The sequence below is a fragment of the Adelges cooleyi genome, unplaced genomic scaffold, assembly GCF_023614345.1.
Source record: "Adelges cooleyi isolate 19-005CV unplaced genomic scaffold, UGA_ACOO_1.1 ACOO_flye_CR_arks_rails_tigmint_CR_PRNA_376, whole genome shotgun sequence".
Taxonomy (NCBI): Eukaryota; Metazoa; Arthropoda; class Insecta; order Hemiptera; family Adelgidae; genus Adelges; species Adelges cooleyi.
Genome location: NW_026096053.1, coordinates 6,215,420 through 6,228,513, shown reverse-complemented (window position 1 = coordinate 6,228,513; position 13,094 = coordinate 6,215,420). Strand labels below are relative to the sequence as shown.

Genomic DNA, 13,094 nt, shown 5'->3' with positions numbered 1-13,094 from the left:
TAACCATTTTCTAGGAAAACGAAAGTCTTATCCTTAATCCCCCAGTATAATTAATATACAAGTGTTATAATTATAAGTAAGATAAATAGTCGTTTAAGACAATTAATACTTCTTAGTTATTGCGTTTTTGTTCTAAATTTAAAAAAAATATGATATTTTTTTTTTGTATCCGAGTCTACACTTATGAACTTAAATAGCTTTATTTGTATCTTTTATTTAATTTTTTATAGTTTTTTAAAAAGGTATTAAAAATATTCGGGAATTAATTAAATCAATTTTCAAATGATATACTCTCTAAAATTGTGGTCTTAATTCATATAGAATTAAACACCACTGCGATTACAATTTACAATTAGTAATAAAATAAAATTGTATAACAGCACATAAATTCTTTAATAATGTATTTTAGTTTAGATAAGAAAAACGAATGCTCTCGACCTTAAAAAGAAAATAGTTTTGTGCAAGCGGAGAATATTAGCAAAAATAATATAATTCTTTATATTTTAATAATAATGTTTTTTAAAAAAGTTATATATTTTTTATTATTCCGCTTGTACAAATATTATAATATAATATAATATCAAGTAGGCAAAATATAAATTAAAAAAATCTTTGAGGAGTCCATACCGTTGTCCACATTAATGATTGGTTACGCGAGTATTAAACTGACGGATGTCCTCCGAGCAAATTAGCTTGGTTGAAAATAACTTGCTTAATTTTGGTTTTAGAGTATAAGCTCCCACTATAAAACTAAAAGAGAACAATATTTCATTAGAGGGCACCACAATTCATTTTTTGAAAAATTACAGTTATTTCAAAATGTTAACATAGTCGTTATTTCTAAACGATGTATTGAGCGTTATACCTACTTGGAATAATAATAAAAACGCATCGTGGTGCCCTCCGGAATATTGTTCTCTTTTAATTTTATAATGGGTGCTTTTACTCTAAAACCAAAGTTAAGCGAGTTATTTTCAGTCTGCTTAAACATGTAGAGATGAAAAAACATTTTTAAATCACTTTCAAGGATGCTTTGGTAGCCCGAAAAATAAATTAACTACCAAAATAGAGTCCTAGTTATTGAACTAATAATTACACATCACAGTTTAACCTTTTTTTAAAGATTTTGTAAAAATTTGTCTATACTTTACTCCTTAAAAATGGGCGGTGCGACGGAATTAAGAGATTCTACACTAGCATTTATTACGGCGCATTGTATAGGCAATTTTCCCCTAATACTTAACTTTAAATGTACATATTACCACTGGAAAAAAGAATCTTTTTTCATTTTTTTTTTCAACTTTTATAACGCATATAGAATCTATTTTTGTACAAAAACATATGTTTCTATTTCGAACAGAACTTACATAAAAATACTCAGATTTAAGTTTTAAAGTTATTTTTAGTTAATTAATTATTTTAATGTAAAAAACTGCGATTTTTAACTTTTTTAAACTGAAATAATAAACTAACAAAAAATAATTTAAAAATTATGCAACGATCGATGTCAACAGAGTGCAAACCGTTTGAGGTGTACAAAAATTTACTAAAAAAAAAATAGTTTTCACAGTTTTTACACATGAAAAATAGTGTCATTTGTGTCTATAAAACCAAAACCGATCAATACGTTCATGTACTCGAGAACAAAATATACATTTTTCTACCGTGGTCAAAAGAATATAAACATTTTCAAAAAAATACATAATACAGTTCAAAATACCATTTGTTTTCGATAAACAGCAAACCATGTAGTTCTTAGGATGTTAACACTTAAAATTTTATTGTCAACGAGTTATCGTGAATTGAAAAAGCTAAAAATATGTATACTTAATCAATTATTATTTAAGTTTCAAAAGCTGATAAAGCTCGAGAAAATATTAAAACATATAAGAATTTAAATATTGTCCCATATAGTAATATAACATAAACAAAATAAGAAGCGTAGCTTTAAAAATATTTTCTAAAAAAAAAACTACTAAATTTCAATTACCTATTTTAAGAGTAAACTAGTGTAGGGCTTAAAAAGAATCACCCGATATATATATATATATATATATACTTTTTTAAATGTATGGTCCAATTTAGTACTTTTCGGGTAAAATTTCTGATCTATTAACTTAGTTGTTACTCGAAGGAATCTGTTCAAAGAAAACCACACAAAATTAAAAACAAAATTCCATTGTTGTAAAAATAATGCATTTTAATCGGAGCTAAAATTGTTACCTACTGCGCTGCTATTATGTCGGTCAATAATTATGTAATTATAGGTGATTGCTCATTATTGGTACAGATTTTTTAAAAACATTATATGGAAACGGAATATGTAAATATTATGCATATTGTATTGGCTAAAGCCTAATATGGTTTTGTTGTAGTTTGCCGCGTACTTAAAAAAAAAAAAATTCTAAATTATTTATTACCGTTGGTGTTTGGCCGACCTTGGCGTTGCCGTTTCCGCCTGTATAAGGCTTGTTGTTATTTGTTTTTTACCTGTGTTAACAATAATGCTGAAGTCCGTACAATAATACTTTATTATTATTCAACCCACCCGACGGTTGTTGGTTTGTTCAAAACGCTTCAAAACAAAAGAGTCGAAACAAATTATGTGAATTAATTTGGCGTTTGACGCAACGGTTGCAAGTACATCATACATGTATCAATATTATAATTATTATATATGTATACTATATGCGTAAACAGGTGCAGGAAAAACAGTGACTTAAATTCGATGTATAATCGTCAAAGCGTGTCACTGAATTGAATTTATCATTTTTATTTTTATTTTGAACGCATGTTATACATTTTTAAGTATATATATATATATATACATACATACAATCATTATTACCGGATCCATATATTTTTTTAGATTATTCGTGCAGAATTTATAATCGTCCGTGCGTGTGAACAATTTGTATTTTTTTATCCAATAACAATCGGGCAAGTGAAGTTCGCGCCAAAATACAAACTATAAGAGCGGTTCTGTAACACCGACCAACGTACAAAGCACGGTAACGCGGTCGGCGAACCGATCGAGTTTTGCTGCATAGACTCCAAAAATAAAAATAAAAGCAGCTATGTTAAGAATAACCGTCATCGCGGTAGCCACGTGTATAGTGAGTAAAATATTTACATTTATTAACACCCTAAAAATAAGTCATTTACAGAAAAAATCTGCATAACTTTTTCTGACCCATATATTATTATTATAGCTATTAATAATCCTAAAATTCATTTAAATAAGCTAGAATCTTGGTTCAACCAATAGAAAAATAAAGTAAATGAAAAGAAAATTATCACATATTACCTTCACATTAGGCCTTAAAGTTAGTCATCCAATAACACTTAACAATAATATGATTCCAATAGAAAAGTTCGTTAAATACTTAGGCATTCATCTTCATAAACGATTAACCTGGGCTACTCACATTAAAACTAAAAAAACATCTCCTAAATTAAAACTCCATAGCTTAAGACATCTTCTACGTTCTGTAATGGCATACGGCATCCAAATTTGGGAATTAACAAATACCTCAAATCTAAATTTATTTCAATCCTTCCAATTAATTAACCTCTGTGTTTTAATTAACTCTCCGACCTCCGTGGTATGTAAGTAATCGTACACTTCACCATGACCTCAATATTCCTACTATATTCATATTCCTGCTTCCAATCACTACAAAAAATTCCACTCAAATACGATAAATCACCCGAACCCACAGATAGCCAAATGTTTTCTCTAACTCTTCCAAACGATCCTCCTCGTCGAATTAACGAAATTGGTCACGCGACCTAAGTAATAACTAATAACATAAACAGTAATTGAATCTAGTTGAAGCAGTGTCACTGGACGCCCCTTTCTTCCACATCATCCTGGCACTGAAAAATGTTCAAATTTACTCATTATTTTTAGTATTGCAGATTGTAAATATATTTTTAATAAAAAAAAACTTTTTTAAAACCTGTATCATAAAGGTCAATGTGTATGGAAAATTCTTAAGAATTAAGATAATATAGTGTTATTAACAGAGTTGTGCATTATTTCAGTAAGATGTTATCTAAAAAAAATGTTATCATCTAGATAACACTTTATTCAAGAATTAAATAATTATAAGACTTAAATTTCAAGTAATAGTTTTTCGAATATTCTTTAAACATATTATTTAAATAATTTTAAAAGGGCTTTTTCAAGTAGTTATATTTAAAACATTATTTCGTACAAGTATAATATAATACAGGGTGACCACAAAAACACTTCACATTTTCAAAAAGGTAAAATAGTATTAATTTTTCAAAAAAATGTTTTATTTACTTATGTTACATGTTTGTAGATGTATGCCATTTATTTTACGGCAATTTTTTGAAAAAAAAAAAAAATTTATTTAACTTATATTTATGTAATATTATGTTTGTGGGTGTAAGCCACAAACAGTTCTTTGGATGGTTTGAAAGCGGCAATTCGTATAGATGTGGCATTAATCACATGAATAGACACTTGAACAAGTGTGGAATAACATCCTCGAAAGAAAATTACTTCATGAAAGACGGACATCACCGTCCTGACCTCTTTTTTGCTACTTGAAGTTCAATAAATTTTTTTTCTTTGAAAATTGCCGTAAAATAAATGGCATACACCCACAAACATGGTACATAAGTTTAAAAAAAAAATTTTGAAAAATTAATATTATTTTGCCTTTTTGAAAACGTAAAGTGTTTTCGTGGTCACCCTGTACTATATTCACAAAATATATATAAAACCAGTATATACTGAGTGTAGTATTATTTTTATCTGCACGAATTTCCCAATCGTATTTCCCCTCCCATCATAAGTTTTAAACTCTTTTAACTTTTAAAATAGTTGTTCAAAACTGATTATCGACCGGTCAACATTTTTAGTACAACATTCTCAATTTAAAAAGTTAATGAAATGTATGCGTTACCATTTAAGTTTCAAAAGTTGCTATCAAAAAAACTATGTAAGGAAGGGAGTAAAAACAAAAAAAATGTTCTGACATTCTAATTTCTGAACCGAGATCACATTGTATAAAAACATAATGGAAAAAAAATTAAATTGTTATGAATTAAACCCAGTGAGTTAATGAGTGGTTCACGATAAGTTTATTATCTTGTATTATATTTGTTATATTCATGTGCCAGTTTTACGATTTTGAGGTTTTGGTATACCTGGATACAGAAAAAAATAAGCTATCATATGAAATCTCCAACGTGCTATCTCCATTATAGAATAAATGAAAAATAAAACCTATTATATATTACCTACTATAAATAATTTTACACGTTTTAGTGTCTCCTGAACAATTAGGTTTTAGCACATGGGAGGTGTTTTCGCGACAACGACGATATAATATATAGGAAAACAATTTTTTATTCCAATACATTTTATAAAAATTATTCGCATAATTTAAAAAATAATTATTCAAATAATTTATTTATTCAAATAAATTGTAGAGGAATTATTCGAATAATTTTTTCTTCGAGTTACTTGTGAAATAATTATTTAAATTAATTTTTATCCGAATAAGAATTTGCACAATTCTGGTTATCAATAGGTTATAACTAGTTGATATGACACGTTGACAACTAAAAAAAAATATATCTATATATATCAAGAGTTTTCCCTCCGAAGGGATAATAACATGTCTGTCTTAATAAGTCGCTTTATTACGTGTAGTTTTACAAAGCTTGAAATTTGAAAATTACGTGTACGACATGTATGATTTTTTTAAAAAAAATTAGTAGTCAAAGTGTATTTATATTAAAGAAAAACCAAACAAAAAAGGAAAAATTCACACACTGATCATATTGAATTTCCAAGTTGCTATGTGCGAATGTATTATACAAATTTGAAACCATTTCGACTATTTTTAATAAGTTATAGCGCCGTATTTATATAAGTTCAAACAAAAATATGTACATTTTTAGGTTGGTTTTCTCAACTTTTAAGGGGAAGTGGTGAACATTTTGAATTTTTGATCCGATAAAGTATCTTTTGGGTGGGATTTCCGATCTATAGATTTACTACATAAAGAACGGTTTAGCGGCTTAGTAACTATCATGGGTCTAAGAACAAAAAATAAAAACTCTTCATTGTAAAAACAAAAGCTAAAATAGTTAAAGTAAACACAGTGACACGTGTCAAGCGAAGAGAATTAATTTGTTTCTTTCTAATTTGACGTTAGTTATGATTTTGTTTTCTGACCTGTTGTACTTTGAGCTCAGTTAGTTTTATCCCTAACCCTTGTTAAGCCATCTACCTTTCTCCCTAGTGAACTTTGTAAGCAAAAAAAAAAAATTTTAAAGGGTAAAAGTAGTAATAGGTATATAATAGGTATATTGTAGTCAAGATCAACTACAAAAACTCTAAAAAATTGCATGCACATTTGCCCCATTTATTTATGTAATCATTGAGTTAACATGTCAACTGACTAATTATAATAATATCAGACAAGCGGTGCCCAAAGTCAACAGATAAAATTTTCAAATATAAAATATAACAAACAGTCAATACATTTAAACGACCTCGTTTTAAGTACTATTAAAGCCGTTTAAAACGTAAACGTTGAATTTATATTAATTCCTATGATATAATTTTGATTCACCTGTATAAATATTGAAAAAACAAATATTAAAGTAATTCAGTACCTAAATTATAATTATCCAAATAAATTAACTTATTGACAAGTAATCACGAAATGTGGTATCTTGTTTTATTTTAGAAATTAAAACTGATTTAATTACTATTAATAGCTCATAAAGAGACTTAATATATTATAATATTGCCGCTTTTTAGAATGCTTAAAAAAATAAAAGGTTAAATCTTGCTATATATGCAAAATGTAAAAAGTAGTGTCTTAATTGTTGTGAAAACATTATTTACCATAGTTATAATTTTAAAAACCCTTTAATTTAAGGCATTCAAGTATCAAAGGTATTCAACACATTTTATTTATAAGTTTTGATGAATTTATCACATATTTAGTAGAATCGGTCAAAAAATTGCTGTGGTAAAAACCAAACCAAACAATGTATGAATTTTATGGATAAATATTAATGATTTATTTTAATAGATTATAAACAAATATCTTTTATAAAAAAATTATAATTCGAGGATATTTCTTTTTAGAAACTTAAGGTTTGAATTTCGATATAATCGAACATGTAGGTTAGGTTATGCACATTAAGTATACCTAAGTGTATCTTAAATATACCTACCTTACATACGAAGTACTGTAAATAAAACTGTTAATTATTTTCATGGTAGATGAAACTATTTTTTTTCAGTTATCATGGCCGTCGGTGCAGGCAATCATGTACCCAAAGGACTACGCACCCGAGTTGGAGTACGGTCAGAGCAACGTGCAATTCGACTTCATCGTGGTGGGCGCGGGAAGTGCCGGCGCTACGGTGGCCGCCAGAATCAGCGAAGTGGCCGAATGGAACGTGCTGCTTCTGGAAGCCGGCGGCGACCCGCCAGATGGGTCGGAAGTGCCGCTTCAATGGGCGTCGATGGTGCGAACCAAAGCCGACTGGAACTACTTGACGGAACAGGACGATAAACTGTTCAAGGGTTTGGTCGATGGACGGTCGTACTTGCCTAGGGGCTGCATGGTGGGCGGTAGCTCGTCGATGAACGTAATGATATACCTGCGAGGCACTAAATTCGATTTTGAAAGATGGGTGCAAGCCGGTTGCGACGGCTGGGACTACCCCACGGTGTTGAAGTACTTCAAGAAATCCGAGAACTTTGTCGATAATTTGCGGTTCAACACAACCATTCACTCTCGGGGTGGTCCGCTGACCGTGACGCCGTACGTGTCCCCTGACCCAGCCATTAAAGTGTTCTCGGCCGGTGCGAAGGAGCTGGGCATGAACCCAGTGACGGACTTTAATCAGATAGATCCAGTTTTAGGCTATGGCATGGCCGACAGCACTACCAGAGACGGTTTGCGGTGCAGCACGCTAAAGGCGTTCCTGTTGCCGGCCAGTGAGCGACCCAACTTGTACGTGGCCAAAAATACGAGGGCCACCAAAATCGTGTTCGACGAAAACCGCAAAGCCACTGGCGTGGAGATCTTATTGCCAGGTGGCACCAAGAAGGTGATCAACTGCAATTTGGAGGTGATCGTCAGCGCCGGAGTGATAGCCAGCCCGCAGTTGTTGATGTTGTCGGGAGTGGGACCGGCGGCACACCTACGGGAGATGGGAATCGATTTGGTGGCCGACCTACAAGTCGGAGCGAACTTGCAGGACCACGTCGCTTTCTTGGGTCTGGTGTTCAGCGAGAGAAATAACAGATCCGAAGAAGAGATACTGGCCAATAGCACAAATATAATCAATGAACATATGGCGCTAATCAAGGAGGGCAAAAGCACCATGGGCCTAACGGGACTCATAAGCTTCATAAACACAAAAAAACAGCAAACGTACCCGGACGTGGAAATCATGAAGATCAGATTCCCGTACAAGGCGTTGGACAAGAGCCCAAATGGCAAGAACCGGCTGACCAACATGTTCGGGCTGTCGGACGAAGTGGCCGCTTTGTACAACGCTCTGAACAAGCTGAGCGACACGTTGATGGTAGTACCTATCAGCAACAATATAATTAGCACCGGTTACGTGCAGCTCAGAAGCACCGACCCGTTGGAACACCCGAAAATTGTGGCCAATTTTTTAAAGAACCAGGAGGAAATTGAAACATTAATGCGAGGTATCGAGTTCGTGGTGGATCTGTCAAAAACCGAAGCCGTGATGAACGCCGGTTTAGTGTTGGAAAACTTGAAGTTCCCCAATTGCGACGGTTACGAATGGGCAACACGCGATTATTGGCTGTGCAGCATCGAGCAAGTGGCCACATCATTGTACCACGTGGCCGGCACCAACAAAATGGGCCCGGTCGATGACCCACACACGGTGATCGACCCTAAGATGAAGGTGAAAAACGTGCAGAGTCTGAGGGTGATCGACGGTTCTGGCATGCCGTATTTGGTAGCGTACAACCCGAATGCGGCCATTGTAATGATGGCGGAAAGAGGAGCAGACTTCATAAAAAAAGCTTACGGAAAAAACACATAGCGTGTATTTTATTATCCACTATAACCTTATATTAAGTTTTTTTTACTGTAATACAACTATTATAAAAACTTCTTATTACGATACCATGCCCGGAAATCGCTTTTTGATCAGGTCGAAAATATATTTCATTAATACTGTCATTGCCAGTACAGAACATAAATGTCTAAAAGTATTATATATGTAAATCTTTTATTTATATACAGGGTGATTTATTTGTCTTGGACCAGTTAAAATCTCAGTGGGTTTAGTTTAAAATGTTTTTATTTTATGTGCTTATAGTTTTCCACAAATTTGTATGTTCCATTTCCACTCCTAAACTATATTTTTATGTACATTTTTGAAATTCAATAGTAACTTTTAAAATTACGAATATTTTACTAAATATTTTGATTAGTTGATAACTAGTTTTGAACTACTATTAGTTATACGATTTTAAAAGATAGGACCGGGAGGGGAAGTAAAGGTGAACCTTTCGGTTGGAATAAAAGTAATACTACACTTCACCTCCTACCCTAAACTTTAAACTTCAATAACTTCAAAAATAGTTATCCAAAACAGGTTATTGATTAAGTTTCAAAAGTTGATTTATAAATAATTAGTTCGGGAGGGGGTTAAAAACATAAAAATATGTTAGATATTGAGATCGCATTGTTTAAAAGCACTATGCAAAAGAAAAATGCAATTACTAATTAAACCCTATAAGATATATTAAGTGGCTCACGATAAAAAAATCACCCTGTATATTTTCAGTCTAATTTTCAGATCTTAGGAGGACGTCATACCCTCTGTTTATTAAGGAGTTAGGTATAGGCATTGGTTTTTTGCGAAATTCTAATCAAAAAGTTAAACTGTGATGTGTAATTATTAAAATTAAATTATTAGTTCATTAATTAGGACTCTTTTTTTGATAGTTAATTTCAGAAACACCAATAATAAAAAAGATAGAGGATAAGATTTCCGAGAGTACCTCATATGTATTTGAATTATCTACAATTCATAGGTCAATATGATAAATGCAAAAGTACATTTTTTTTAACTTCTTTAAATCTTCGTAACTTTTTTTCTGATTGAACACATATAAGGTTCGCTACTAGGACTACTTCAATGGATGTAGAACTCCACACGTGTTTTGTATACGTATATATATATTTTACTCGTACGTATGTATTAATACTCCTTTGATTTATATTTATAACGATTTTGTAATCATTTAAATAAAAATGCCCTTAGGCAATAAAAAAAAAAAGTTCCCTCGGAAATCATGTCTTTTCTCATTTTCATTGCAAGTGTTTTATCTCCTAAAAATCACTTTGAAACGTTCTTTTATCAGTTCTTTCTAAACATATTTTTATCATTAAAAATCATCGATGAGACGTCCTTGTAAGTCCTAAGATTATACCTAAGAAAGAGGAATAACGGAAAAGTTGTTTTATTGTTGTTTGTTGCATCGATTTTTGTGGTTTACACTGCGGAGATATCAATAGTTATAACCAAGTATAATCTTATACTCTGTGGTTTCGATATTAAATTCTGGTCTATTTACATATTTTATTTTTGATGTAAGAACTATAAGGGGTACGTTATTTTTGAGCTTCAAAACTTATGCAATAGAATCATTTCATCATGAGGTATTTTTTTTTTTTATAAAATAAGTAATTTAAATAAAATGATCCTGCCATATTATATTTTACAATCGTATATCGGTTTGTATATAATTCTAATTAAAAAATTAAAACATTTTTCATTTTAGATTTATATTTCGAAATGGTATCCATTATTTTAATTTAAAAGTTCAACATAATATACTTGAATTTTTAGAATGAAAACAACAGTCAAAAAATTTAAAATAGATATGAAACATAATTATACATAAAATTTATTCATTTTTAAATATACCGCAAACCATTTTTTTAAAACATCTAATTTGCTTTGGAATAAGAAACCAAGAATATGTTGCTTCTTGTTTGTTCCAAGTAGACTTTTCTTTCTTTAAAATATTTTAACAGGATTTTACGAATTATAGGGACTACTGCAACATTGATGTGGATATTATTATACTTTGTTCCACCGAAAATCAGATGTTAATACAAGTGTCTTTTTTAAAATTGGAGTTTTTTTTATCAGACGATATTTTTATTTCACACATTTGTGTAAATAAAGAAAACTGTAAAAATACAATGTATAATGAACAATATGTAAGTAATTTATTTATTAGCTATGGTTTTTGATGCGGAGCCGAAAATTGAAAAGTTATTGTTTTTACAGTGATATTTTTATTTTACTTTATTTATTTTGTTGTGCAGCAATGCTATAGATTAGAAACCATTTCTTTTAAGATTAACACTAACATTGGATTATTCGTCGTGTGTTGTATTACAGTTTTATTAAACTTACTGCAATAGTACAAAGCATTATTTTTGTCTACTATTTAGTACAAAACATAAAGACTCGTTTTAATTAATATTTAATCGCTTGATTTTTTTTCAATAATATTATCTGCTTTAACATTAGCATTGGATTTTCGAGAACGCATTTTTTTTAATTGTCTGTTTGTTTTATCGAGTGTGCTCCGCAGATGTTCCACCAAATCTAAAGCTGTCATAAGATTCTTAAACTGTTCAAGTTGTATATTGCCTAAAACCAAAACAGGTGCATTTTAATTTTACAGCTGAATGTATACTTACATTTTTAACATTCAGATAACAGGTGTACTCGAAAAAAAAATTTAAATAGACACGATACAAAATTATAGAAAAACAATTTTTTTATAAGAAAAAAACACTACCCAATTGTAATAAATTCCCTTTTAAATTATTTTTTTTTATTTTATCAAGAAAAAAAAAATTTGGACTACTCGAATACTACAACAATGATCTAAATATTCTAATACTTAGTTCCAAAGAGAATTGAGTGTTAAAATGTTTTTTGGTAGTGTTTACAATTCGATTTTTTTCAATTAGGTTAGGTTTCTTTATTTTGATTTTTTTAGGAAAATTTTGCATTTAAGGTCTGCAATTAGATTGGATGTAAATCTAGAGTGGAGCTATAACATGTGCGATTTTCTTAAATATCACTTCTCAAACGATATTTTTATAAAGGAAAAACAAAAAACAAAAAAAAATATGGCAAAAATTTCACTTTGACAGCGAATTTCCACTGGTAAATTTCCAGGTTGCTATATCACTGGTAAGTAAATCACCAGTTAACAACTATAACTGTATAATTTAATAAAATACAAAATGTTTTGAACACGTTAACATTTTTAACATGAAAAGAAAAAATTTAGTTTTCTGATTTATATTGTCTTATTTTTATTAAACAATAATGTGTTTGTTAGTATTTTTATTAATATTGAAGTAAGGATCGTACACAAATGTTGTAATTAATAATGACGATTTTTAATCCTAAATTTAAAAAAAATTTAGACAGTAAAAACCATAATTGAATTATTATTTTTTAAATAGTTATATATATATATATAACAAACTATAACAACTAATAGTTACTTCGTTCTTCTTGTGAAGTAGAATTTGTATCAAAATAATTTTGTATAAGTTGTAAGTTATCAGGACCCAAACATGTTCCCAAGTTTGACTCTGTAAGACCATTTCCCTCAGAAACCTTACAATATGATTTATACAGCGTGAAAACTCTTTTTAGAACCTGCAAAAACGTATTTTTACTAAACAATAATAAAAAAAAAAAATCGGACAATTATTTTATATATCTTATAAAGTTTAAAACAAACTTTTTTAATTATACTATGTAAAAAATAATGTTTTGGAAAAAGTCAAATTTAAAAAAATTATTCTTATGGTTTTTCAAATTATTAAAAAAATAGTATTAAAAATTACTTCTTCATTGCTTAGTCTCGGTGCGGTAACGGCATCTAGGGTAAACGATAGTAATAAAATAGAAAACTTAAAGTACATTGTAACTGAAGTTTATCAAAGAGCGAATTGAACAATTTTTCGCTCTGCCAGTTGCCAATAACACAAAAA

At 30.2% G+C, this 13,094-nt stretch overlaps 2 protein-coding genes across 2 annotated transcripts; one reads left to right on the top strand and one right to left on the bottom strand.

Annotated features, from left to right (window-relative positions):
* Positions 1-2,580: 2,580 nt before the first annotated feature.
* LOC126840404 (glucose dehydrogenase [FAD, quinone]-like) lies at positions 2,581-10,665 on the top strand. Its single transcript, XM_050576101.1, has 3 exons — positions 2,581-2,640; positions 2,870-3,116; positions 7,303-10,665. Exons 2-3 carry the CDS (start codon positions 3,078-3,080, stop codon positions 9,091-9,093), a joined length of 1,830 nt encoding a protein of 609 aa, XP_050432058.1. The 5' UTR covers positions 2,581-2,640; positions 2,870-3,077; the 3' UTR covers positions 9,094-10,665.
* A 267-nt stretch (positions 10,666-10,932) lies between these two features.
* LOC126840839 (uncharacterized) lies at positions 10,933-13,094 on the bottom strand. Its single transcript, XM_050576801.1, has 3 exons — positions 12,948-13,094; positions 12,600-12,756; positions 10,933-11,727 (listed from the first exon to the last, which is right to left on the bottom strand). Exons 1-3 carry the CDS (start codon positions 13,023-13,025, stop codon positions 11,558-11,560), a joined length of 405 nt encoding a protein of 134 aa, XP_050432758.1. The 5' UTR covers positions 13,026-13,094; the 3' UTR covers positions 10,933-11,557.